Here is a 24,645-nt window from a genome sequence, read left to right as displayed (position 1 = left end):
AGAACTGGAGAATAGCTCAACGCTAGATAGTTAGATGACTGGGCAGGGATGCAGCCATGGGTGGGCCTGGGAGGGCATAGGCCCACCCATATGGGAGACTGGCCCACCCACTGGGGAGCAAGGCCCAGACAATCAGAATGAGTTTTTCCCTACAAAAGGGCTTTATTATAAACAGAAATACTCCTCAGTTTCATCAGCTGGTCTCAGATGATCCCGCAGGTGAAGAAGCCGTATGTGGAGGTCCTGGACTGGCATGGTTACACGTGGTCTGCGGTTGTGAGTCCGGTTGGACGTACTGCCAAATTCTCTAAAACGACATTGGAGGCATCTTATTGTAGAGAAATGAATATTCAATTATCTGGCAACAGCTCTGGTGGACATTCCTGCAGTCAGCATGCCAATTGCACGCTCCATCAACTTGAGCCATCTGTGGCATTGTGTTGTATGACAAAACTGCACATTTAGGAGTGGCCTTTTATTGTCCCCAGCACAAGGTGTGCCTGTATAATGATCATGCGGTTTAATCGGCTTCTTGATATGCCACACCTGTCAGGTGGATGGATTATCTTGGCAAAGGATAAATGTTCACTAACAGGGATGTAAACAAATTTGGCAACAACATTTTCGAGAAATAAGCTTTTTATGCGTATAGAAAATGTCTGTGATCTTTTATTTCAGCTCATGAAACATGGGACCAACACTTAACATGTGGTGTTTATATTTTTGTTCAGTATACATACATTATATCTTCACATTACAGGTGTCATACAGCATGTCTTATTGAATGTTCTGAATCTGAGATGACATCTTTTCACTTGGAAGTGTTTTTCTACAGAATTAACTGAACAAGTTGTAATGAATTGGATGCTATATCACTTCACTGAAATAGATAACTGACTGGATGCATACATTTTCAAAATGAATAATACATGTTTTTTAATTTATATTGCGCTTTTCAAGGACCCAAAGTCATTACTATTATCATTATTATTTTTCAAAATGTATGTTTAATCACAGAAATACTTAACATGCCCTATTCAGGGCGTATGAGGTCCCGTCAAGTTAAATGGAAGATTTTGATCTGTAGGTTTACATAGCTGTTGTGTTAGCAGGTTGGTTGCCCTGCAGTACTCATCTCCCAACACCAGGGGACTTCAGCAGACGAGTAGTTAGTGTTTGCTGAAAAAAGGCTTAACTTCTGTATGTCTGTGTGGTGTCTTAGAAAAGATAAGCATATACAGATTCTCTGCCTTAGTAACATCTCAGGGCCAGAGCAGAACCCATCCAGAATACACCTTTAACCTTGACCCTAACCTCTAACCTTTAACCCTAACTGATTTCTGTGTATGGCTCTGACCCCAGTGCATCTTACAATCTGACAATGTAGTCGGAATGGCAAATCAATGTTTAAGTAATTGGCAGACATCTTGACAGACTGTCGTCGTGAATACAGGGTCATGGGTTAGTGTTAGTACAGGGATACGTGCCCCCTGTCCTTCCTCGTTCTCTTTCCATCCTCCTCTCCCCTCTCTCTTCCCTCGGGGTCTAGAAGTCTAGAAGGGGGAGGTGGGGGAGCGGACGGTGTCAGCGGAGCTAGGGGAGGTGGGGGAGGGGCTGGGGGAGTAATCGTCTGACTCTGAAGTGAAGTCAGCGGGAGAAAGGGCAGGGTTGTTGGAGCTGTGGGTGGAGCTTTGGCTGGCGCTAGTGGGGAAGCCAGTTGGTTGGGGATGGGGCTGGAGGCGGGGGCGGGGCTTCAATCTCACATCCTGCTGGTGTCTTAGTCTGAAAACCTTCCGTTCCTTATCAAGAGGGGTGGTCTGAAAGGGAGAGAGGAGAGAGGGAAAGATGAGAGAGGAAGGAGAGAAGAGAGAGGGAGAGAGAAGGCGGGAGCGAGAGGAGAGAGAGAGAGAGAACAAAGAGAGAGAGAGAGAACAAAGAGAGAGAGATAGGGGGAGAGAGGGGCAAAGAGAGAGAATCAGGAGCGAGGAGAGAGGCAGAGAAAGAGAGAAGAGGGAGAGAGGTAGAGAGAGGGAGATGAGGTAGAAGAGGACATGCATTAGATGTCAGAGTTACATGTGAGGAACCTAATGTTTTGGGCTGTACACATTCTGAACAGTCCTAAACACCTACACAGTCTTGGTGATGGTAGGTTACAACATCTCCACCTCGCTGATCCTCAACACTCAGCCCTCTCCTGTACTCCCTGTTCACCCTTGACTGCGTGGCCATGTACACCTCCAACTCAATCATCAAGTTTGCAGACGACACTACAGTGGTAGGCTTGATTACCAACAACGACGAGATGGCCTACAGGGAGGAGGTGAGGGCCCTCGGAGTGTGGTGTCAGGAAAATAACCTCACACTCAATGTCAACAAAACAAAGGAGATGATCGTGGACTTCAGGAAACAGCAGAGGGAGCAGCCCCCTATCCACATCGGCGGGACAGTAGTGGAGAAGGTGGAAAGTTTTAAGTTCCTCGGCGTACACATCACGGACAAACTGAAATGGTCCACCCATACAGACAGCGTGGTGAAGAAGGCGCAGCAGCACCTCAACCTCAGGAGGCTGAAGAAATTCGGCTTGTCACAAAAAACACTCACAAACTTTTACAGATGCACAATCGAGAGCATCCTGTCGGGCTGTAACACCCCCTGGTACGGCAACTGCTCCGTCCACAACCGTAAGGCTCTCCAGAGGGTAGTGAGGTCTGCCCAACACATCGCCGGGGGCAAACTACCTGCCCTCCAGGACACCTATACCACCTGATGTCACAGGAAGGCCAAAAAGATCATCAAGGACAACAACCACCCAAGCCACTGCCTGTTCACCCCGCTATCATCCAGAAGGCGAAGTCAGTACAGGTGCATCAAAGCGGGGACCGAGAGACTGAAAAACAGCTTCTGTCTCAAGGCCATCAGACTGTTAAACAGCCATCACTAACATTGAGTGGCTGCTGCCAACATACTGACTCAAATCTCAAGCCACTTTAATAATGCCACTTTATATAATGTTTACATACCATACATTACTCATCTCATATGTATATACTGTACTATATACCATCTACTGCATCTTGCCTATGCTTTTCGGCCATCGCTCATTCATATATTTTTATGTACATATTCTTATTCATTCCTTTACACTTGTGTGTATAAGGTAGCTGATGTGAAATTGTTAGATTAGATTACTTGTTAGATATTACTGCATGGTCGGAACTAGAAGCACAAGCATTTCGCTACACTCGCATTAACACCTGCTAACCATGTGTATGTGAGAAATACATTTGATTTGAGTAAGAATGACTAAGATGGATCCTTACTGTGATAACAGACACTCCAGCAGTGGTGCTGCAGGCTTTAGGACCAGTGTTGAAGTGTTTCTTAATCTTCCCAGCTACAGACAGCTGCTGGTCGTTCACTAATCGCCCATCATCCTGGAACGCAAACAGAACCTGGTCAACCAACACACACACACACACACACACACACACACACACACGTTCTATGTACTAAGTTCTAGTTACTCACATTGACCCAGGGGTGATCCAGAACCAGCAGAGCTGTGTATCTCTGTTCCACCTTCACCTGCAGCATCCCTGTGATCAGCTCCTACAGAAAATCAATCAAACAACTTGTTTATTTTTTTTTTCAATTAACATTTTTTTGTCACTAAGTGAAGGGACTAAACCACAGACCAACCTTAGCAGTGACAGACACGTTGTCCCAGGACGGTGAAGGGAAGTCTAGTTGTCCCGTTAGAATCTGGTCCAACAGAATCTCCTGGTCCTCACTGCTCCTTGACAAAAACAACAGCAAGTCTCATGTCATTATCGTCTATCTGGGTATGCTGAAATACTATGGCCGGGATTCAATGCAAGGCGCGTTATAACGCAGCAGACTAAAACTGAATTTAAAAGGTGATTTACGCTTCAGCCAACATGAGAAGCTTTTACTATGAATGTGATCTCCGCAAATGTCTGGGAAAATGCCTTTAAACAGCTTATTGTCGGTAGTCTAGTGCATTGAGCTAGAGAGTGCCTGGGATTGAATCCCGGCCTATGACCCACTGAAGGGTTATAATGGTATTGTCTAGCTAGGTATCATAGAGCAGCACAGACCCACTGAAGGGTTATAATGGTATTGTCTAGCTAGGTATCATAGAGCAGCACAGACCCACTGAAGGGTTATAATGGTATTGTCTAGCTAGGTATCATAGAGCAGCACAGACCCACTGAAGGGTTATAATGGTATTGTCTAGCTAGGTATCATAGAGCAGCACAGACCCACTGAAGGGTTATAATGGTATTGTCTAGCTAGGTATCATAGAGCAGCACAGACCCACTGAAGGGTTATAATGGTATTGTCTAGCTAGGTATCATAGAGCAGCACAGACCCACTGAAGGGTTATAATGGTATTGTCTAGCTAGGTATCATAGAGCAGCACAGACCCACTGAAGGGTTATAATGGTATTGTCTAGCTAGGTATCATAGAGCAGCACAGACCCACTGAAGGGTTATAATGGTATTGTCTAGCTAGGTATCATAGAGCAGCACAGACCCACTGAAGGGTTATAATGGTATTGTCTAGCTAGGTATCATAGAGCAGCACAGACCCACTGAAGGGAGGGTAGCCACACAGCAGGATGTATGTGATTACTCCAGCTGCCCAGATATCAACCTTCAGCCCGTACCTGCCAGGGGACAACACACACACACACACACACCTGTCAGATGAGAATACACATGCCTGTCAGAGGACAACACACAAACCCTTGTCACACACCTGTCACACATAAGACGTACCCTGTCTCAGCGATGATCTCAGGTGCTACATAGGTGGGGGTGCCACAGACCAGGTAGAGGAGTCCATCCACCAGGCTAGCCAAGCCAAAGTCTCCCAACTTCAGAGACTTACTACCATCCGGATGCTCATACACCTGGGACACACAGTGAAGCATAGGCCGGACTTTTAAAAGTAATTCATGGTTGAGTCGACATGTGTAGCGTTTACCATAAATGCGATCTTCCAGAACGTCAGGCGTTTAAAAGGTGCATTGAATGTTGTGCCGCATTACATTATACCACACCTTGCATTGAAACCCGGCTATATATAGTTTTACTCATTCAAGGGTTTTTCTTTATTTTTACTATGTTCTACATTGTATGTTAAACAAATTAAAATATATTTTATATTTGAGATTCTTCAAATAGCCACCCTTTGACATGATGACAGCTTTGCACACTCTTGGCATTCTCCCAACTATCTTCATGAGGTAGACACCTGGAATGCAATTCAATTAACAGGTGTGCCTTTTTTAAAGTTAATTTGTGGAATTTCTTTCCTTCTCAATGCGTTTCAGCCAATCAGTTGTGTTGTGACAAGGTGTGTGTGTGTGTGTGGGGGGGGGGGGGGGTATACAGAAGATAGCCCTATTTGGTAAAAGACCAAGTCCATATTATGGCAAGAACAGCTCAAATAAGCAAGGGGAAATGACAGTCCATCATTAATTTAAGACATGAAGGTCAGTCAATATGGAAACAAGAACTTTTCAAGTTTCTTCAAATGCAGTCGCAAAAACCATCAAGTGCGATTATGATGAAACTGGCTCTCATGAAGACCGCCCAGGAAAGGAAGACCCAGTGTTACCTCTGCTGCAGAGTATAAGTTCATTAGAGTTACCAGTCTGCTTCACAGAGTTCAACAGACACATCTCAACATCAACTGTTCAGAGGAGACTGTATGAATCAGGCCTTCATGGTCGAATTGCTGCAAAGAAACCACTACTAAAGGACAACATTAAGAAGAAGAGACTTGCTTGGGCCAAGAAACATGAGCAATGGAGATTAGACCGGTGGAAATTTGTCCTTTGGTCTGGAGTCCAAATTGGAGATTTTTGGTTCATGTCTTTGTGAGATGCGGTGTGTGTGAGCGGATGATCTCCACATGTGTATTTCCCACCGTAAAGCATGGAGGAGGAGGTGTTATGGTCTGGGGGTGCTTTGCTGGTGACACTGTCTGTGATTTATATAGACTTCAAGGCACACTTAACCAGCATGGCTACCACAGCATTCTGCAGCAAAAGGCCATCCCATCTGGTTTGGGCTTAGTGGGACTATCATTTGTTTTTCAACAGGACAATGAGCCAACACACCTCCAGGCTGCATAAGGGCTATTTTACCAAGAAGGAGAGTGATGGAGTGCTGCATCAGATGACCTGGCCTCCACAATCACCCGACCTCAACCAAATTGAGATGGTTTGTGATGAGTCGGACCGCAGAGTGAAGGAAAAGCAGCTAAGTGCTCAGTATATGTGGGAACTCCTTCAAGACCATTGGAAAATCATTCCAGGTGAAGCTGGTTGAGAGAATGCCAAGAGTGTGCAAAGCTGTCATCAAGGCAAAGGGTGGCTACAATGAAGAATCTCAAATATAACATATTTTGATTTGTTTAACACTTTTTTGGTTACTACATGATTCCAAATGTGTTTTTTCATAGTTTTGATGTCTTCACTATTATTCTACAATATAAAAATAAAGAAAAACCCTTGAATGAGTAGGTATTCTAAAACGTTTGACTGGTAGTGTATATACATAAATAAACAAACACACAAAAAAAACATGTACACACACACACTCACCAGCAGGTTCTCAGGTTTGATGTCTCTGTGCACGATGTTGAGGCTGTGCAGGTACTTGATGGCACTGGCCAGGTTATAAATCATCCCACTTGCATCTCTCTCTGTGTATTTATTAGAGGAGGTGATGGAATCAAATAGGTCACCCCCCTGTGGACCATACACACATTACACCTCACAACACGAAGAGTTGTAATGAACAGTGTTGACCTGCATGACTCCATCCATAACAGGGTGTAATCTATGAAACACCTGACCAGGTACAGCTCATCTTGACCAGCTTGTCCGAGTCTGGTGTAGCGGTCTAAGCTCCGGACCAATCAGCCGACTGTCTGTGCCCTTTCCTCTCTGTTTCCCTCTCTAAACCGTCTCCAAATCTATTCTGTTCGTCTAACTGTTCTGTCAACTCACCTTGACCAGCTCCATGACCAGGTAGAGCTCGCTGTAGGTGTCCATTTCCTCGATCAGCAGGACAATGTTGGGATGTTTGACACGACGGAGGATGGACACCTCGTTCTGGATCATGTGTTCCTGGGGAATAACATCAAGGAACGGTCAGGTTACAGATGTTAATAGTAGCTTAATAGTACTGCAGTGCAGGTAATAATAATAGAATACTACTACTACTACTACTACTACTATCAAACTACTGGAGACCCTGCAGTCATTTTCAATAGGGGGAGAAGACATGAGGAAACATTCAGTGACTTAACTTTCAGCTACTATGAGCTGAGCTCGACAACCGATCGGAAGAGGTAGGGTCTCACTAGCTAGCTTTGACATCCTGCTGGATAGGCTATTAGCGAATGTGACATATTTCGAAGATACACCCACAAAAAGAGAGCTCTGCGATTCCCTAATACTTTGTAGCTTTCGGTATAACTGGGCCGAGACAGGAGTAGTTCTCACCTTTCCCCGACATTTGACTTTGTTGATGATCTTCAGGGCGTATTCTCTGCCGGTACATCTCTCCACACACTCTCTGACCACAGCAAAGGTACCGTCACCTAAAGTCCTCCCCACCTTGTACCTCTCAGCGATGGACGGAGGGACTGAGGGACATTCATCACTCAGCAGGTTCAGCTCCGCTATCAAACCAGGCAAGCAGGAGAGACGGTCATGTCTGCTACTGCACTCTCCATTCCACATTCCACAGATTAATAAGAGCTAGATTCAATCAGTATGGCGGAAGATCAGCGCTATAGCCCGATATAAATGTAAAAGTAATTTCCAATTGAGCCGACAAATGCAGCATTTACCGTAAATTCAGTCTCCTCGAACGTGGGAACATTGCCTTTAAATGTCAGTAACGCTATAGCGCTGAACTTCCGCGATAAGGATTGCATTTAGGCCTAAGTCTCTGTACAATAGGCACCCTGTCCCCTATACAGTGCACTACTTTTACTTACTTTGTTTACTGACTTTTTCTGCACTGGTCAAAACAGTTCACTATAAAGGGAATAGGCTGCAATTTGGGACACAACCAATGCCTTCTAGAGCATGCTCAATGGAAAAGCTGCCCTTAAACATGTATACAGTACGTCCTCTCAACTACCTTCACTTCCTGCTCCGTCTCCCTCATCCATGGAGCTACACACCTTGGTGGAGGCTAGAGACAGGGATGAGCCACTGTGTTGGGACCCCTGAGGCACGGAGAGATCATAAATGCTTTTTGAACACATGGATGTTGACAGTTTGGGCATCTATAGACTATCTATAGGGGACTACCTAAAGGGGACTATATATAGGGGGCCATCTATGGGGGACTATATATAGGGGACTATAAATAGGGGACTATCAATAGGGGATTATATATAGGGGACTATCAACAGGGGACTACATATAAGGGACTATCTAAAGGGGGCTATATATAGGGGCTATCAATAGGGGACTATATATAGGGGATTATATATAGGGGACTATCAACAGGGGACTACATATAGGGGACTATCTAAAGGGGGCTATATATAGGGGCTATCAATAGGGGACTATATATAGGGGCCTATCTATAGGGGGCCATCTATGGGGGACTATATATAGGGGGCAGCAGGTAGCCTAGTGGTTAGAGTGTTGGGCCAGTAACTGAAAGATTGCGAGATCAAATCCCCGAGCTGACAATGTAAAAATCTGTTGTTCTGCCCCTGAACAAGGCAATTAACCCACTGTTCCTAGGCTGTCATTGTAAATAAGAATTTGTTCTTAACTGACTTGCCTAGTTAAATAAAGGTTAATAGGGAACTATATATATAGGGGGCTGTCTATGGGGGACTAAATATAGGGAATGTCTATAGGTGACCATATAAATATAGGGAATGTCTATAGGGGACCATATAAATATAGGGAATGTCTATAGGTGACTATCTACAGGGGACCATCTATTGGAGGCTATGGACTCTGTTCAATCAGATCCATTTTAGCCGACATCCACATAGCTTTGTTTTGGCGGTGTCAGAGGTAGAACTGCTTTAGAGCTGTGAAATCCACAAGCTCCTGGAATTATACCTAAAGCAAACAATGCCATTGGCTGCACAGAGTCGCATTAAGAGAAATCCCATGCAGCCTTGTTTACAAGTTCAAACACTGGAATGTGACATGTAATCTATACCTTGATTAGGCTGATAGAAATCCTCATTATTTTGTTTAATGATTTTCAAATTGTAGGCTATAGACTACACTTTCTCATTCTGAACTTCTAATGGGAGTGGGACGGGTGTGACTTTGTGACAATGATCAAGAGCAGCAGCTCACCGATTTGACAGCTCCAATGCAGTTATACCTCCGACACCGCCCAAAACATTAGCTATGTGATGTCAGCTATCGCCGGTTAACACTTGATCTGATTGAATCTAGGCCTATGTTAAAGTGGTGTGGTTATATTAGTAACGCATTGTGTGGTCCTACCCTGTGTCGTCGGAGGCTTGCAGGACTGGTAGGCGAGGGGCTGGGGGACTTCCCAGATCGAGGAGTCGACAGCTGACTGCCTACCGTCCCATTGGCTACAGTACAGACACAAGAGGTTAGAGGTTAGAGAAAAACACTCCTCACTCAGTTGGCTGCTGATAAGAAGGACAAATACATTGCTAAAAAAGTTGTTGATTCTGCAGATTAATTACTTATGCACGCACGCACAAAAACACATACACACTCACAGGGCCATACCTGAGCCTGAGCTTCGGCGTGAGCCTCCTCCTCTGGGAGAGCCTCCTCCTCTGGGTGAGTAGCGTCCCAGCAGAGAGGAGATCCGACCGTATGACGTCGACTTCACCACCCTACACTCTGGAGGGAGAGGACACAGTCAGATACCACACAAACACATAAAAATCTACAGTACGCACACACACTAATTACTCCAATGACATTCTAATTTAAATGTTATGGTACTGTTATTATAATTATCTCACCACTCTCATCTAAGAGGAAGTCATCTTGGTAGCGAAACTTCTCTGGACCACAGGCCATAAAGATGTCATCGTCACCAAAGAAGTCCTGAAGGCATGTCACCTGGAACAGAATTAGGGTTAAAGCTAGACACTGTCAGTCACCTGGAACAAGGACACCACAAACAACTAGTCTTCACCCCCTCTCCTCACCAACTCTCCCCCTCCCAGCCTCACCCTCTCCTCTCTCTCCACTCCCCACTTCTCCCACCTCCTCACCCCTCCCCCATATCCCTTCTCCTCTCTCCCTGATCCCCCCTCCCCACCTCCTTTCCTGCTCCCCGTCTTCACCCTCCCTGCCTTCTCCTCCTTCCTCCTCCCATACAGTCATATAGGCCTACAGCCTTAATGCATGTACAAGAAAATACTGACTCATAGCTACAACATTACCACTGGAATGAAATGCCTCCCACTCAGAGACAGGCTTTTCCAGAGACAGGTGGTTTCAGAGACAGACTTTTTCAGAAACAAGATACTGACAGACTATACAAGAAACAAGCTACTGACAGGCTGTAGGGTGGATAACAGCATTTGGCCATTAACCAAAAGGTTGCTGGTTCAAATCCCGGAGCAGACTAGCTGAAAAATCAGTTGATGTGCCCTTAAGCAAGTCACTTAAACCCAATTAAGAGTGTCTGCTAAATTACTTAAATGTAATGTTTTAAAGAAAGGCTATTGGCAAGCTGTTTCAGGCTACTGACAAGCTGTTTCAGAGAAAGGCTAGTATCTGTCTTAGATCTGTTCATTCATTATTGAGAGACATTAGACAGACTGCTACAGTATGTCAAGCTGGAATGTCCATTATCAGAGATGTGTGTGGAGGGGAGAGGGAATGTGTTCATATCAATAACATGTACAAGTAGTCATCAGGTTGAATATGATTACAGTAGCAATCAGTAACAGAATGTCAATGTAACTCTGCAGTAACACTAATCAATGTCTGAAATGAGCTTATAACCAGGATGTAAATCACACTGGGTGTTTATGAAGCGCTGAGAAGTTCCAGCTGGCTGCTATATTACTACAACTGCATCCCAAATGGAAAGTACTGCACTATATTGGGAATAGGGTGTCATTTGGGACATAACCTGCAGCTGCAAGTGGAGGACATGAATTATGAATGGCTTCAGATGGGAAGTCAGCACAACTGTACGTCGCTCCATTACTGTTCTGTAGCAGCTCCCTAACCCACAGTTACTGTGGAGTCAGACACTTTGCAACACTACACTACATGAAGCAACGCAGCATTCACCACTCTGCTGACACTACTCACGTTAGTCCAGTGTTCTCAGCTGCAAGTTGTTGTATTTTCACCTCAGACAGATCACATCAACAGGTCAACTTCACAGCTGATGTTCAGAAAACAAATTAGTGCAAGGCTGGGATTCAATCTGTATAACACTGTCAACAATTAGGTTTTTAAATGCCACATCACCATGCTTGCAGATATTGCATTTGTGGTAAACACTGTATATGTCGGCTCAATTAGAAATTGCCTTTAAATGGCACATTGTCGACAGCTGTTGCTTTACTGTGCAGTAATAGCACAGTAATAAAGCAATAACACAGTTCTAACAGTAATTACACAACAGCATCATCTGACCTGTCCATCCATGTTAGAAGACGAGAGGTGCTGAAGCCAAACATCAACAGATAATAAGCCTCATGCAACAGTGACATCTCTACCACAGCTGTGAGGCGCGGGCGCGTGTGTGTGGGGGGGTATATGTCTGTGAGTTTGTGTGTGTCTGCCGATTGATTGCACAATCACCAATCAGAGGCCAAGTCAAGGTAAACAGGCACACAAACACATGCCAAACAGTGAAACACGAGTCAGATAGTTGCAGATCACATAGTTGCCAAGCCCAAACCTGATACCTACTGTGTAGAACTGTACAGTGTAGCCCAACCCTGATACCCACTGTATAGAACTGTACTCTATAGCCCTACCATGTTACTAAATGTATAGAACTGTACTGTATGGTCCAACCCTGATACCCACTGTATAGAACTGTACTCTATAGCCCTACCATGTTACTAAATGTATAGAACTGTACTGTATGGTCTAACCCTGATACCCACTGAATAGAACTGTACTCTATAGCCCAACCCTGTTACCCACTGTATAGAACTGTACTCTGTAGCCCGAACTTGTTTCTCACTGTTATGAACTGTACTGTATAGCCCAACACTTATACCCACTGTATAGAACTGTACTGTATGGTCCAACCCTGAAACCCACTGTATAGAACTGTACTCTATAGCCCAACCTTTTTAACCACTGTATAGAACTGTACTGTAAAGCCCAACCCTGATAGCCACAGTATAGAACTGTACTGTATAGCCCAACCCTGATACCCACTGTATAGAACTGTACTGAACGGTCCAACCCTGATACCCACTGTATAGAACTGTACTCTATAGCCCAACCCTGATACCCACTGTATAGAACTGTACTCTATAGCCCTACCATGTTACTAAATGTATAGAACTGTACTCTATAGCCCAACCCTGTTACCCACTGCATAGAACTGCACTCTATAGCTCAACCCTGTTACCCACTGTATAGAACTGTACTGTGTAGCCCAACCCTGTTACCCACTGTATAGAACTGTACTCTATAGCCCAACCCTGTTTCCCACTGTATAGAACTGTACTGTGTAGGCCAACCCTGATACCCACTGTATAGAACTGTACTGTATAGCCCAAACTTGTTACTCACTGTATAGAACTGTACTGTATAACCCAACCCTGATACCCACTGTATAGAACTGTACTGTATAGCCCAACCCTGATACCCACTGTATAGAACTGTACTGTATAGCCCAACCCTGATACCCACTGTATAGAACTGTACTGTATAGCCCAAACTTGTTACTCACTGTATAGAACTGTACTGTGTAGCCCAACCCTGTTACCCACTGTATAGAACTGTACTGTATAGCCCAACCCTGATACCCACTGTATAGAACTGTACTGTATAGCCCAAACTTGTTACTCACTGTATAGAACTGTACTCTATAGCCCAAACGTGTTACTCACTGTATAGAACTGTACAGTATAGCCCAACCCTGATACCCACTGTATAGAACTGTACTCTATAGCCCAACCCTGATACCCACTGTATAGAACTGTACTGTATAGCCCAACCCTGATACCCACTGTATAGAACTGTACTGTATAGCCCAACCCTGTTACCCATTGTATAGAACTGTACTCTATAGCCCAAACTTGTTACCCATTGTATAGAAATGTACTGTATAGCCCAACCCTGATACCCACTGTATAGAACTGTACTGTATAGCCCAACCCTGTTACCCACTGTATAGAACTGTACTGTATAGCCCAACCCTGATATTTTTTATTCTTTTAACCTTTATTTAACTAGGCAAGTCAGTTAAGAGCCTAATCTTTCCAAGATGGCATAGCAGTCAGACGTCCTTTGTCCTCCTCTTGTTGTGTCCCGTGTATATATATATATTTACATATTTTCTTCACATATCTTTTTATATATTTTTTTCTAAAAACTCAACCTCAAAACTATCTCCTGCAACCCACCTCACCAATTACAAAAAAAAGTATTATTTACCTCAAATCTGAAATCCACAACAGAAGCTAGCCAGAGGTTAGCCAGAGGTTGGCCAGTTCACTGGCTAATGTTGGAGTTCAGCTAGCCATGGTTGGCGGTCATCAGCTATCCCTTAGCTTGAAAAGCTATCGCCAGTTTTGTACAGCGCGACTCAGACCAGCGCATACTGGACCTATTTTCTCTCCATATCCCCGGATTTCTACCGCAGGCTCTGGACATTTACACCTGGATCTTGCAGCTAGCTAGCTGCTACCCGAGTGACTATTGGCTAACGTCGGTCCTGGAGCTAACATCAATTATTCCGGAGCTAGCCAGCTGAAGAGTTCCATCAGCCACTCCTGGGCTATAATCACCCGTTTTACTGCCGATGTGGAGCCTCATCGGGCCTTCACGACTGGACTACCGACGTTATCTGCCCGAGGGAGTTATCCAACTGTCCCCTCCGTCGCGACGTAACCTGAACACCCATCTGCGGCCCGCTAATCGTTAGCTGTCTTATCGGCTGCTATCTGAATAGGTCTATCGAACAATTTTCTTGGGCCACTACAACTATAACTATTTTGCAATTTGGACTGGTCCCCCCTACCACACGGAACCCCACTAATCTACAGACAGAAACGCACGAGGTGGCTAAAAACAGACATCCCTCCATCTTCTGCCAGCTTGCTACCTATGGCCCAGCTAGCTGTCTGAATGTCACTGGACCCTTAAGATCACTCGGCTAAGCATGCCTCTCCTTAATGTCAATATGCCTTGTCCATTGCTGTTCTGGTTAGTGTTTATTGGCTTATTTCACTGTAGAGCCTCTAGCCCTGCTCATTATACCTTATCCAACCTTTCAGTTCCACCACCCACACATGCTATGACATCTTCTGGTTTCAATGATGTTTCTAGAGACAATATCTCTCTCATTATCACTCAATGCCTAGGTTTACCTCCACTGTATTCACATCCTACCATACCTTTGTCTGTACATTATACCTTGAAGCTATTTTATCGCCCCCAGAAACCTGCTCCTTTTACTCTCTATTCCGGACATCATAGACGACCAATTCTCATAGCTTTTAGCCGTACCCTTATCCTACTCCTCCTCTGTTCTTCTGGTGATGTAGAGGTGAAACCAGGCCCTGCAGTGCCTAGCTCCACTCCTATTCCCCAGGCGCTCTCTTTTGATGACTTCTGTAACCGTAATAGCCTTGGTTTCATGCATGTTAACATTAGAAGCCTCCTCCCTAAGTTTGTTTTATTCACTGCTTTAGCACACTCTGCCAACCCGGATGTCCTAGCCGTGTCTGAATCCTGGCTTAGGAAGTCCACCAAAAACTCTGAAATCTTCATCCCTAACTACAACATTTTTAGACAAGATAAAACGGCCAAAGGGGGCGGTGTTGCAATCTACTGCAGAGATAGCCTGCAGAGTTCTGTCCTACTATCCAGGTCTGTACCCAAACAATTTGAACTTCTACTTTTAAAAATCCATCTCTCTAAAAACAAGTCTCTCACCGTTGCTGCCTGCTATAGACCACCCTCTGCCCCCAGCTGTTCTCTGGACACCATATGTGAACTGATTGCCCCCCATCTATCTTCAGAGCTCGTGCTGCTAGGTGACCTAAACTGGGACATGCTTAACACCCCAGCCATCCTACAATCTAAGCTTGATGCCCTCAATCTCACACAAATTATCAATGAACCTACCAGGTACCACCCCAAAGCCGTAAACACGGGCACCCTCATAGATACCATCCTAACCAACTTGCCCTCTAAATACATCTCTGCTGTTTTCAACCAAGATCTCAGCGATCACTGCCTCATTGCCTGCATCCGTAATGGGTCAGCGGTCAAATGACCTCCCCTCATCACTGTCAAACGCTCCCTGAAACATTTCAGCGAGCAAGCCTTTCTAATCAACCTGGCCCAGGTATCCTGGAAGGATATTGACCTCATCCCGTCAGTAGAGGATGCCTGGTTATTTTTTTAAATGCCTTCCTCACCATCTTAAATAAGCATGCCCCATTCAAGAAATTTAGAACCAGGAACAGATATAGCCCTTGGTTCTCTCCAGACATGACTGCCCTTAACCAACACCAAAACAATCCTGTGGCATTCTGCATTAGCATCGAACAGCCCCCGTGATATGCAACTTTTCAAGGAAGTTAGAAACCAATATACACAGGCAGTTAGAAAAGCCAAGGCTAGCTTTTTCAAGCAGAAATTTGCTTCCTGCAACACAAACTCAAAAAAGTTATGGGACACTGTAAAGTCCATGGAGAATAAGAACACCTCCTCCCAGCTGCCCACTGCACTGAGGATAGGAAACTCTGTCACCTCCGATAAATCCACTATAATTGAAAATTTCAATAAGCATTTTTCTACGGCTGGCCATGCTTTCCACCTGGCTACCCCTACCGCGGTCAACAGCACTGCACCCCCCACAGCTACTTGCCCAAGCCTTCCCCATTTCTCCTTCTCCCAAATCCAGTCAGCTGATGTTCTGAAAGAGCTGCAAAATCTGGACCCCTACAAATCAGCCGGGCTAGACAATCTGGACCCTTTCTTTCTAAAATGATCTGTCGAAATTGTTGCAACCCCTATTACTAGCCTGTTCAACCTCTCATGTCATCTGAGATTCCCATAGATTGGAAAGCAGCTGCTGTCATCCCCCTCTTCAAAGGAGGGGACACTCTTGACCCAAACTGCTACAGACCTATATCTATCCTACCCTGCCTTTCTAAGGTCTTCAAAAGCCAAGTCAACAAACAGATTACCGACCATTTCAAATCCCACCGCACCTTCTCCGCTATGCAATCTGGTTTCAGAGCTGGTCATAGGTGCACCTCAGCCACGCTCAAGGTCCTAAACGATATCGTAACCGCCATCGATAAGAAACAATACTATGCTGCCGTATTCATTGACCTGGCCAAGGCTTTCGACTCTGTCAATCACCACATCCTCATCGGCAGACTCAATAGCCTTGGTTTCTCAAATGATTGCCTCGCCTGGTTCACCAACTACTTCTCTGATAGAGTTCAATGTGTCAAATCAGATGGACTGTTGTCCGGGCCTCTGGTAGTCTCTATGGGGGTGCCACAGGGTTCAATTCTTGGGCCGACTCTTTTCTCTGTATACATCAAGGATGTCGCTCTTGCTGCTGGTGAGTCTCTGATCCACCTCTACGCAGACGACACCATTCTGTATACCTCTGGCCCTTCTTTGGACACTGTGTTAACAACCCTCCAGACGAGCTCCAATGCCATACAACTCTCCTTCCGTGGCCTCCAACTGCTCTTAAATACAAGTAAAACTAAATGCATGCTCTTCAATCGATCGCTGCCTGCACCTGCCCGCCCGTCCAGCATCACTACTCTGGACGGTTCTGACCTAGAATATGTGGACAACTACAAATACCTAGGTGTCTGGTTAGACTGTAAGCTCTCCTTCCAGACTCACATTAAACGTATCCAATCCAAAGTTAAATCTAGAATTGGCTTCCTATTTCGCAACAAAGCATCCTTCACTCATGCTGCCAAACATACCCTCGTAAAATTGACCATCCTACCGATCCTCGACTTCAGCGATGTCATTTACAAAATAGCCTCCAATACCCTACTCAATAAACTGGATGCAGTCTATCACAGTGCCATCCGTTTTGTCACCAAAGCCCCATATACTACCCACCACTGCGACCAGTACGCTCTCGTTGGCTGGCCCTCGCTTCATACTCGTCGCCAAACCCACTGTCTCCAGGTCATCTACAAGACCCTGCTAGGTAAAGTCCCCCCTTATCTCCGCTCACTGGTCACCATAGCAGCACCCACCTGTAGCACGCGCTCCAGCAGGTATATCTCTCTGGTCACCCCCAAAGCCAATTCCTCCTTTAGCTGTCTCTGCTTCCAGTTCTCTGCTGCCAATGACTGGAACGAACTACAAAAATCTCTGAAACTGGAAACACTTATCTCCCTCACTAGCTTTAAGCACCAGCTGTCAGAGCAGCTCACAGATCACTGCACCTGTACATAGCCCATCTATAATTTAGCCCAAACAACTATTTCTTCCCCTACTATATTTATTTAGCTCCTTTGCACCCCATTATTTCTATTTCTACTTTGCACTTTCTTCCACTACAAATCTACCATTCCAGTGTTTTACTTGCTATATTGTATTTACTTTGCCACCATGGCCTTTTTTGCCTTTACCTCCCTTATCTCACCTCATTTGCTCACATTGTATATAGACTTATTTTTCTACTGTATTATTGACTGTATGTTTGTTCTACTCCATGTGTAACTCTGTGTTGTTGTATGTGTCGAACTGCTTTGCTTTATCTTGGCCAGGTCGCAATTGTAAATGAGAACTTGTTCTCAACTTGCATATCTGGTTAAATAATGGTGAAATAAATAAACAAATTCTTATTTTCAATGACGGCCTAGGAACAGTGGGTTAACTGCCTTGTTCAGGGGCAGAACATCAGATTTGTACCTTATCAGCTCGGGGATTCGATCTTGCAACCTTGCGGTTATTAGTCCAACGCTCTAACCACTAGGCTACGCTGTATAGCCCAACCCTGACACCCAATGTATAGAACTGTACTGTATAGCCCAACCCTGATATCCACTGTATAGAACTGTATTGTATAGCCCAAACCCGTTACTTACCATATAGACCTGTACTGTATAGCCCAACCCTGATACCCACTGTATAGAACTGTACTGTATAGCCAACCCTGTTACCCACTGTATAGATCTGTACTTTATAGCCCAAACCTGTTACCCACTGTATAGAACTGTACTGTATAGCCCAACCCTGAAATCCATTAGTCTCACTTAGTAGCACAGAGAGCATATTAGCCTCATAAATCATCAACTGGAGAAACAATGATATTGAACCGGAAGTGTGTGACTGGAGAACTCTTGTCAATACTTTCTAATTCTACCATCATTATTTAATGAGACAGTGAAGTTAAACTGAACCGGATGAACAGGGTGAACCGCAGACACTACAGATGAATCCCTGAATGCATTTCATCTGCATGATATTGATGATGGAATATACAGCTACTATCTCCGGTCATATCTGGGCCATACGAGTACCCTGCACCATTCTCTAGCCTTCCTCGATAGCACTGACATACACACTGTTCTGCAACACTGAGCCACGCAGACAACATTCCCACTGCACCACTCTGCCGCAGAGGCTGTTCCTTAGCAACCAGCCCAGGCAACCAGATCACCATAGAAACGGTCCAGGAGAGAAAAAAGAAAAACTACATCAGAGTTTCTTTGATAGAACCAATATAAAAGAGGAGAGACTGACTATTAATAGGCCTATCACAACTAAACATCATGATTCCCAACTCTACTTGCCTCTCTGAATCACTTCTCCTTTTTACTCTCTCTAGTAATCCTGTATTCAGGACTCTGTATTAAAGGTCTGTGTTCATGGGATTTAAACCATATAGTCATCTGGTCATAAAGGTTATACTTCAAAAATATTTAAAGGTCATTCATTGTGAAAATGTCTCAGTGAAACTGTGCTCCTGAAACGCCTACTGACTGGGTTAACAAAGGATGATAACACAGCAGACTGAGTCCCAGAAACCTACCTCTAATTGCCTTATAGCCCATCCCTCTGAGTCTGTGGGGAAAGCTAAGCCTGAGAACCAGGCAGTAAATTCACTAGTACAACCGTAATTCATAACCTACCAGCTTCCCGTCCACGGTGTACAGTCTCTTGACGACCCCAGAGTCCAGCTTGATGGCGTCTGTGATGTCAGAGAGAACCTGTTCAAAGGAGTGGGCAGTCTTCTTGTTGAGGAGGATGCGGATGGCCTTACGAGGCTTCACCCCGCTGCGGATGATGGTGACCAGTTTGGGCCGAATGAAGTCCTTAGTCTCCCTGGTCTCCGGGGCCCCAGCCTTGGCACTGCCCAGGGATGGGGGGCCACGTGCAGAGGCAGCCGCAGCTGTCTTCACCCCAACTGACCAGTTGGGGTTGACATTCTTAGTGTAGTCCAGCTTCTTGTATGACTCTATGGAGCCACACACATAGCTCTCTCCTGCAGGTAGGCAACAGACAGAGACAGAGATAGGCCTACATGGTCACAGCAACCATAGACTCACATCACTGAATGCACCACATAATGACCAGCTATGACATTTAGATTATAGAGTTTACAGACCTATTGGAAATATACTATATGCCTACTACAAAGGTCTACTGGAGCAGGTCACTCATTGTACAGTGGGAAACCTAGAAAAATGCACAACTTATTTTGTTCTCAGACTTCTACTGTCCCAACACTTAGGGTTAGCTGCTCAATACTGTCCCCTCCCTTAGGGTTAGCTGCTCAATACTGTCCCCTCCCTTAGGGTTAGCTGCTAAATACTGTCCCCTCCCTTAGGGTTAGCTGCTCAATACTGTACCATCCCTTAGGGTTAGCTGCTCAATACTGTCCCCTCCCTTAGGGTTAGCTGCTCAATACTGTACCATCCCTTAGGGTTAGCTGCTCAATACGGTCCCATCCTTTAGGGTTAGCTGCTCAATACTGTCCCCTCCCTTAGGGTTAGCTGCTCAATATTGTCCCATCCCATCCCTTAGGGTTAGCTGCTCAATACTGCCCCATCCCATCCCTTAGGGTTAGCTGCTCAATACTGTCCCATCCCATCCCTTAGGGTTATCTGCTCAATACTGTCCCCTCCCTTAGGGTTAGCTGCTCAATACTGTCCCCTCCCTTAGGGTTAGCTGCTCAATACGGTCCCATCCTTTAGGGTTAGCTGCTCAATACTGTCCCATCCCATCCCTTAGGGTTAGCTGCTCAATATTGTCCCCTCCCTTAGGGTTAGCTGCTCAATACTATCTCATCCCTTAGGGTTAGCTGCTCAATACTGTCCCCTCCCTTAGGGTTAGCTGCTCAATACTGTCCCCTCCCTTAGGGTTAGCTGCTCAATACGGTCCCCTCCCTTAGGGTTAGCTGCTCAATACTGTCCCCTCCCTTAGGGTTAGCTGCTCAATATTGTCCCCTCCCTTAGGGTTAGCTGCTCAATATTGTCCCCTCCCTTAGGGTTAGCTGCTCAATACTGTCCCATCCCTTAGGGTTAGCTGCTCAATACTGTCCCCTCCCTTAGGGTTAGCTGCTCAATATTGTCCCCTCCCTTAGGGTTAGCTGCTCAATATTGTCCCCTCCCTTAGGGTTAGCTGCTCAATACTGTCCCCTCCCTTAGGGTTAGCTGCTCAATACTGTCCCCTCCCTTAGGGTTAGCTGCTCAATACTGTACCCTCCCTTAGGGTTAGCTGCTCAATACTGTCCCCTCCCTTAGGGTTAGCTGCTCAATACTGTCCCCTCCCTTAGGGTTAGCTGCTCAATATTGTCCCCTCCCTTAGGGTTAGCTGCTCAATATTGTCCCCTCCCTTAGGGTTAGCTGCTCAATACCGTCCCCTCCTTTAGGGTTAGCTGCTCAATTCTGTACCATCGCTTAGGGTTAGCTGCTCAATACCGTCCCATCCTTTAGGGTTAGCTGCTCAATACTGTCCCATCCCTTAGGGTTAGCTGCTCAATATTGTCCCCTCCCTTAGGGTTAGCTGCTCAATACTGTCCCCTCCCTTAGGGTTAGCTGCTCAATACTGTCCCATCCCTTAGGGTTAGCTGCTCAATACTGTCCCATCCCTTAGGGTTAGCTGCTCAATATTGTCCCCTCCTTTAGGGTTAGCTGCTCAATATTGTCCCCTCCCTTAGGGTTAGCTGCTCAATACTGTCCCCTCCCTTAGGGTTAGCTGCTCAATATTGTCCCCTCCCTTAGGGTTAGCTGCTCAATATTGTCCCCTCCCTTAGGGTTAGCTGCTCAATACCGTCCCCTCCTTTAGGGTTAGCTGCTCAATTCTGTACCATCGCTTAGGGTTAGCTGCTCAATACCGTCCCATCCTTTAGGGTTAGCTGCTCAATACTGTCCCATCCCTTAGGGTTAGCTGCTCAATATTGTCCCCTCCCTTAGGGTTAGCTGCTCAATACTGTCCTCTCCCTTAGGGTTAGCTGCTCAATACTGTCCCCTCCCTTAGGGTTAGCTGCTCAATATTGTCCCCTCCCTTAGGGCTAGCTGCTCAATACCGTCCCCTCCTTTAGGGTTAGCTGCTCAATACTGTCCCATCCCTTAGGGTTAGCTGCTCAATACTGTCCCCTCCTTTAGGGTTAGCTGCTCAATACTGTCCCATCCTTTAGGGTTAGCTGCTCAATACTGTCCCCTCCCTTAGGGTTAGCTGCTCAATACCGTCCCATCCCTTAGGGTTAGCTGCTCAATTCTGTACCATCGCTTAGGGTTAGCTGCTCAATACTGTCCCATCGCTTAGGGTTATCTGCTCAATACTGTCCCATCGCTTAGGGTTAGCTGCTCAATACTGTCCCAACACTTAGGGTTAGCTGCTCAATACTGTCCCATCCCTTAGGGTTAGCTGCTCAATACTGTCCCATCCCATCCCTTAGGCTTAGCTGCTCAATACTGTCTCATACCATCCCTTAGGGTTATCTGCTCAATACTGTCTCATCCCAACCCTTAGGGTTAGCTGCTCAATACTGTCTCATCCCAACCCTTAGGGTAGGGTTAAGGTTAAGGGTTAGCTTACCTTCCTCCAGCTGCTCCATGCCGGATATTCTCTTGGTCCCGTCGATAGAGTAGATGGTCCGGACCCCCTGGGGCAGGTTCACATTATCTGACAGGGAGCGGGTCAGATCGGCCAACAGGGCGTCTATAGACCGGAACCTGTCCTGGGAAATAGCGTAGACAATCCCTTTGAAGTAGCGGTCTCCATTGCGATAAAAGCGGACCTTCTTGGCCTTCTTCTCCGAGGCTAGAGACTGCAGTGTCCGGGTCCTGTACAGACTACAGTGGGCGCTGTGAGTGGGGCTCGGCAGCCCGTTGTTCCTGGAGCCTCTGCGGGTGTTTCTCTGGGCTTTCTCCCGCTCGTCAAAGTGCTCCAGCTCCATGACTGTTGTGATGTTACACAGAAAGAGACAAATCAGGGAGGGGAACATTATGGATGAGAACATTTAAACCTCAAGCAACTTATTTTCCTTTGCAGAATAAATAAGTCATCCTTTAGTTTTAGTTGAATGTCATATAGGCCTACTGGAGAGAGTAGAATCAATTGGATTTCTGCATGAACTCTGTGATCGTGACCGACATTCAGTGGTGCTGAAAGAACAGCGCCGCAGGGTCGGGTCTCCTAGCAGCTAGCAAGTCTGACAGGTAGTCTATAGCGGTGGCAGTAGTCAGATTGAACTCCGCGGTGCTGAACGGATGGTACTGCTAGCTAGCCAGATAGAATTCTCCTGCGTGTGGGCAGTTTGTCACACACTGAATATTAGCTCTTTCTGAGGCACATACACGTCTGATTGGAGGCTATAGCACGCTCACACATGTCATGCTCTTTAGTTTCGTCCACCGCCCAATTGGCACTGTGATTCTAATCAAATGTAACGTTTGTTTTGATCATATTAATTTTTGACAACATAACCCCAGCTGTTGTTAAATGACACGGAACAACACATTATGGCATATTAAAACATGTTTTGGGCAAATAACTACTTACCTTTAATTGAAGTCGGATGCAGTCAACCGTGTCAGTGTTTAGCAATTGCATATATCAGCTTTCCAATAGGCTGTGTCAGTGCTGATATGTGTAGTATGATGGCCCGCCTGAGCGGCAGAAGAAGCATCCGCCCCTTTGCTGCTCTGTGATTGAGCAAGTGTGAGCAGCACAAGCTGCAGCTGGTGTCTGTCTCGAGCAGTGATTTCCATTTGGCCGTCACTCATTGACATGCAGGCCTTCCAAGGGAAGCACCAAGCATCTCACCTCGCTAACACGCTCCCTTCTCTCTCATATTCTCTCCACCCCTCTAGATACGCTGAAACAAGGGGCGTGGCGCAGGCGGTCATTACTCTACTAGTCCCCCAGTGCACTAACTGCACTGACAGACACGAGGCTTTTCAGCGACATGCTTGTTCATAACGCAGATAGACAAAATTAGTGCACTAGGGAATAGTTTGCCGTTTGGTAAGCAGACATGAGACAGCATGGGCATCTGTATGCTGGTGCTGAGGAGGATTTCTAGCAGTGTCTGCAGTAGTGTACTATACTGCATGCACAAACACAGGATGACCAAACCCAAACCTGTCTGTAACAACCTAATAATGATTAAGCTGTACACACACACAGATATACAGTTGAAGTCGGAAGTTTACATATACCTCAGCCAAATACATGTAAACTCAGTTTTCACAATTCCTGACATTTAATCCTAGTAAAAATTCCCTGTTTTAGGTCAGTTAGGATCCACTTTATTTTAAGAATGTGATATGTCAGAAAAATAGTAGAGAGAATGATTTATTTCAGATGTTATTTATTTCATCACATTCCCAGTGGGTCAGAAGTTGACATATGTAACCGATGTGAAATGGCTAGTTAGTTAGCGGTGGTGCGCGCTAATAGCATTTCAATCAGTGACGTCAAGGGTCCCTGGTTCGAGCCCAGGTTGGGGCGAAAAGAGGGACGGAACCTACACTGTTACACATACACTCAATTCGTATTTGGTAGCATTGCGTTTAACTTGGGTCAAATGTTTCGAGTAGCCTTCCACAAGCTTCCCACAATAAGTTGGGTGAATTTTGGCCCATTCCTCCTGACAGAGCTGGTGTAACTGAGTCAGGTTTGTAGGCCTCCTTGCTCGCACACACTTTTTCAGTTCTTCCCACACATTTTCTATGGAATTGAGGTCAGGGCTTTGTGACGGCCACTCCAATACCTTGACTTTGTTGTCCTTAAGCCATTTTGCCACAACTTTGGAAGTATGCTTGGGGTCATTGTCCATTTGGAAGACCCATTTGTGACCAAGCTTTAACTTCCTCACTGATGTCTTGAGATTTTGCTTCAATATATCCACATAATTTTGCTTCCTCATGATGCCATCTATTTTGTGAAGTGCACCAGTCCCTCCTGT

General features: G+C 45.6%; 1 protein-coding gene across 4 annotated transcripts; it reads right to left on the bottom strand.

Annotated features, from left to right (window-relative positions):
* Window positions 1–665: 665 nt before the first annotated feature.
* Window positions 666–23,486, bottom strand: LOC115163285 (serine/threonine-protein kinase DCLK1). 4 transcript variants are annotated; one of them, XM_029715032.1, is made up of 16 exons: window positions 23,238–23,486; window positions 22,272–22,634; window positions 19,361–19,713; window positions 10,037–10,136; window positions 9,795–9,911; window positions 9,537–9,631; window positions 8,191–8,278; window positions 7,545–7,723; window positions 7,047–7,166; window positions 6,639–6,785; window positions 4,804–4,937; window positions 4,614–4,691; window positions 3,700–3,793; window positions 3,529–3,609; window positions 3,321–3,434; window positions 666–1,817 (listed from the first exon to the last, which is right to left on the bottom strand). In XM_029715032.1, exons 2-16 carry the CDS (start codon window positions 22,630–22,632, stop codon window positions 1,554–1,556), a joined length of 2,325 nt encoding a protein of 774 aa, XP_029570892.1. In that variant the 5' UTR covers window positions 22,633–22,634; window positions 23,238–23,486; the 3' UTR covers window positions 666–1,553. The 4 variants fall into 4 exon arrangements, with proteins under 4 accessions (XP_029570892.1, XP_029570891.1, XP_029570893.1 ...); XM_029715031.1 differs by having other exon boundaries at window positions 3,700–3,796; window positions 23,238–23,485; XM_029715033.1 differs by having other exon boundaries at window positions 3,700–3,790; window positions 23,238–23,485.
* Between the last annotated feature and the right edge of the window lie 1,159 nt (window positions 23,487–24,645).

This window comes from Salmo trutta, chromosome 26, assembly GCF_901001165.1.
Source record: "Salmo trutta chromosome 26, fSalTru1.1, whole genome shotgun sequence".
Classification (NCBI taxonomy): Eukaryota; Metazoa; Chordata; class Actinopteri; order Salmoniformes; family Salmonidae; genus Salmo; species Salmo trutta.
Note: the sequence above shows the minus strand (reverse complement) of the source record. Positions and strands in the feature narration are given on the sequence as shown.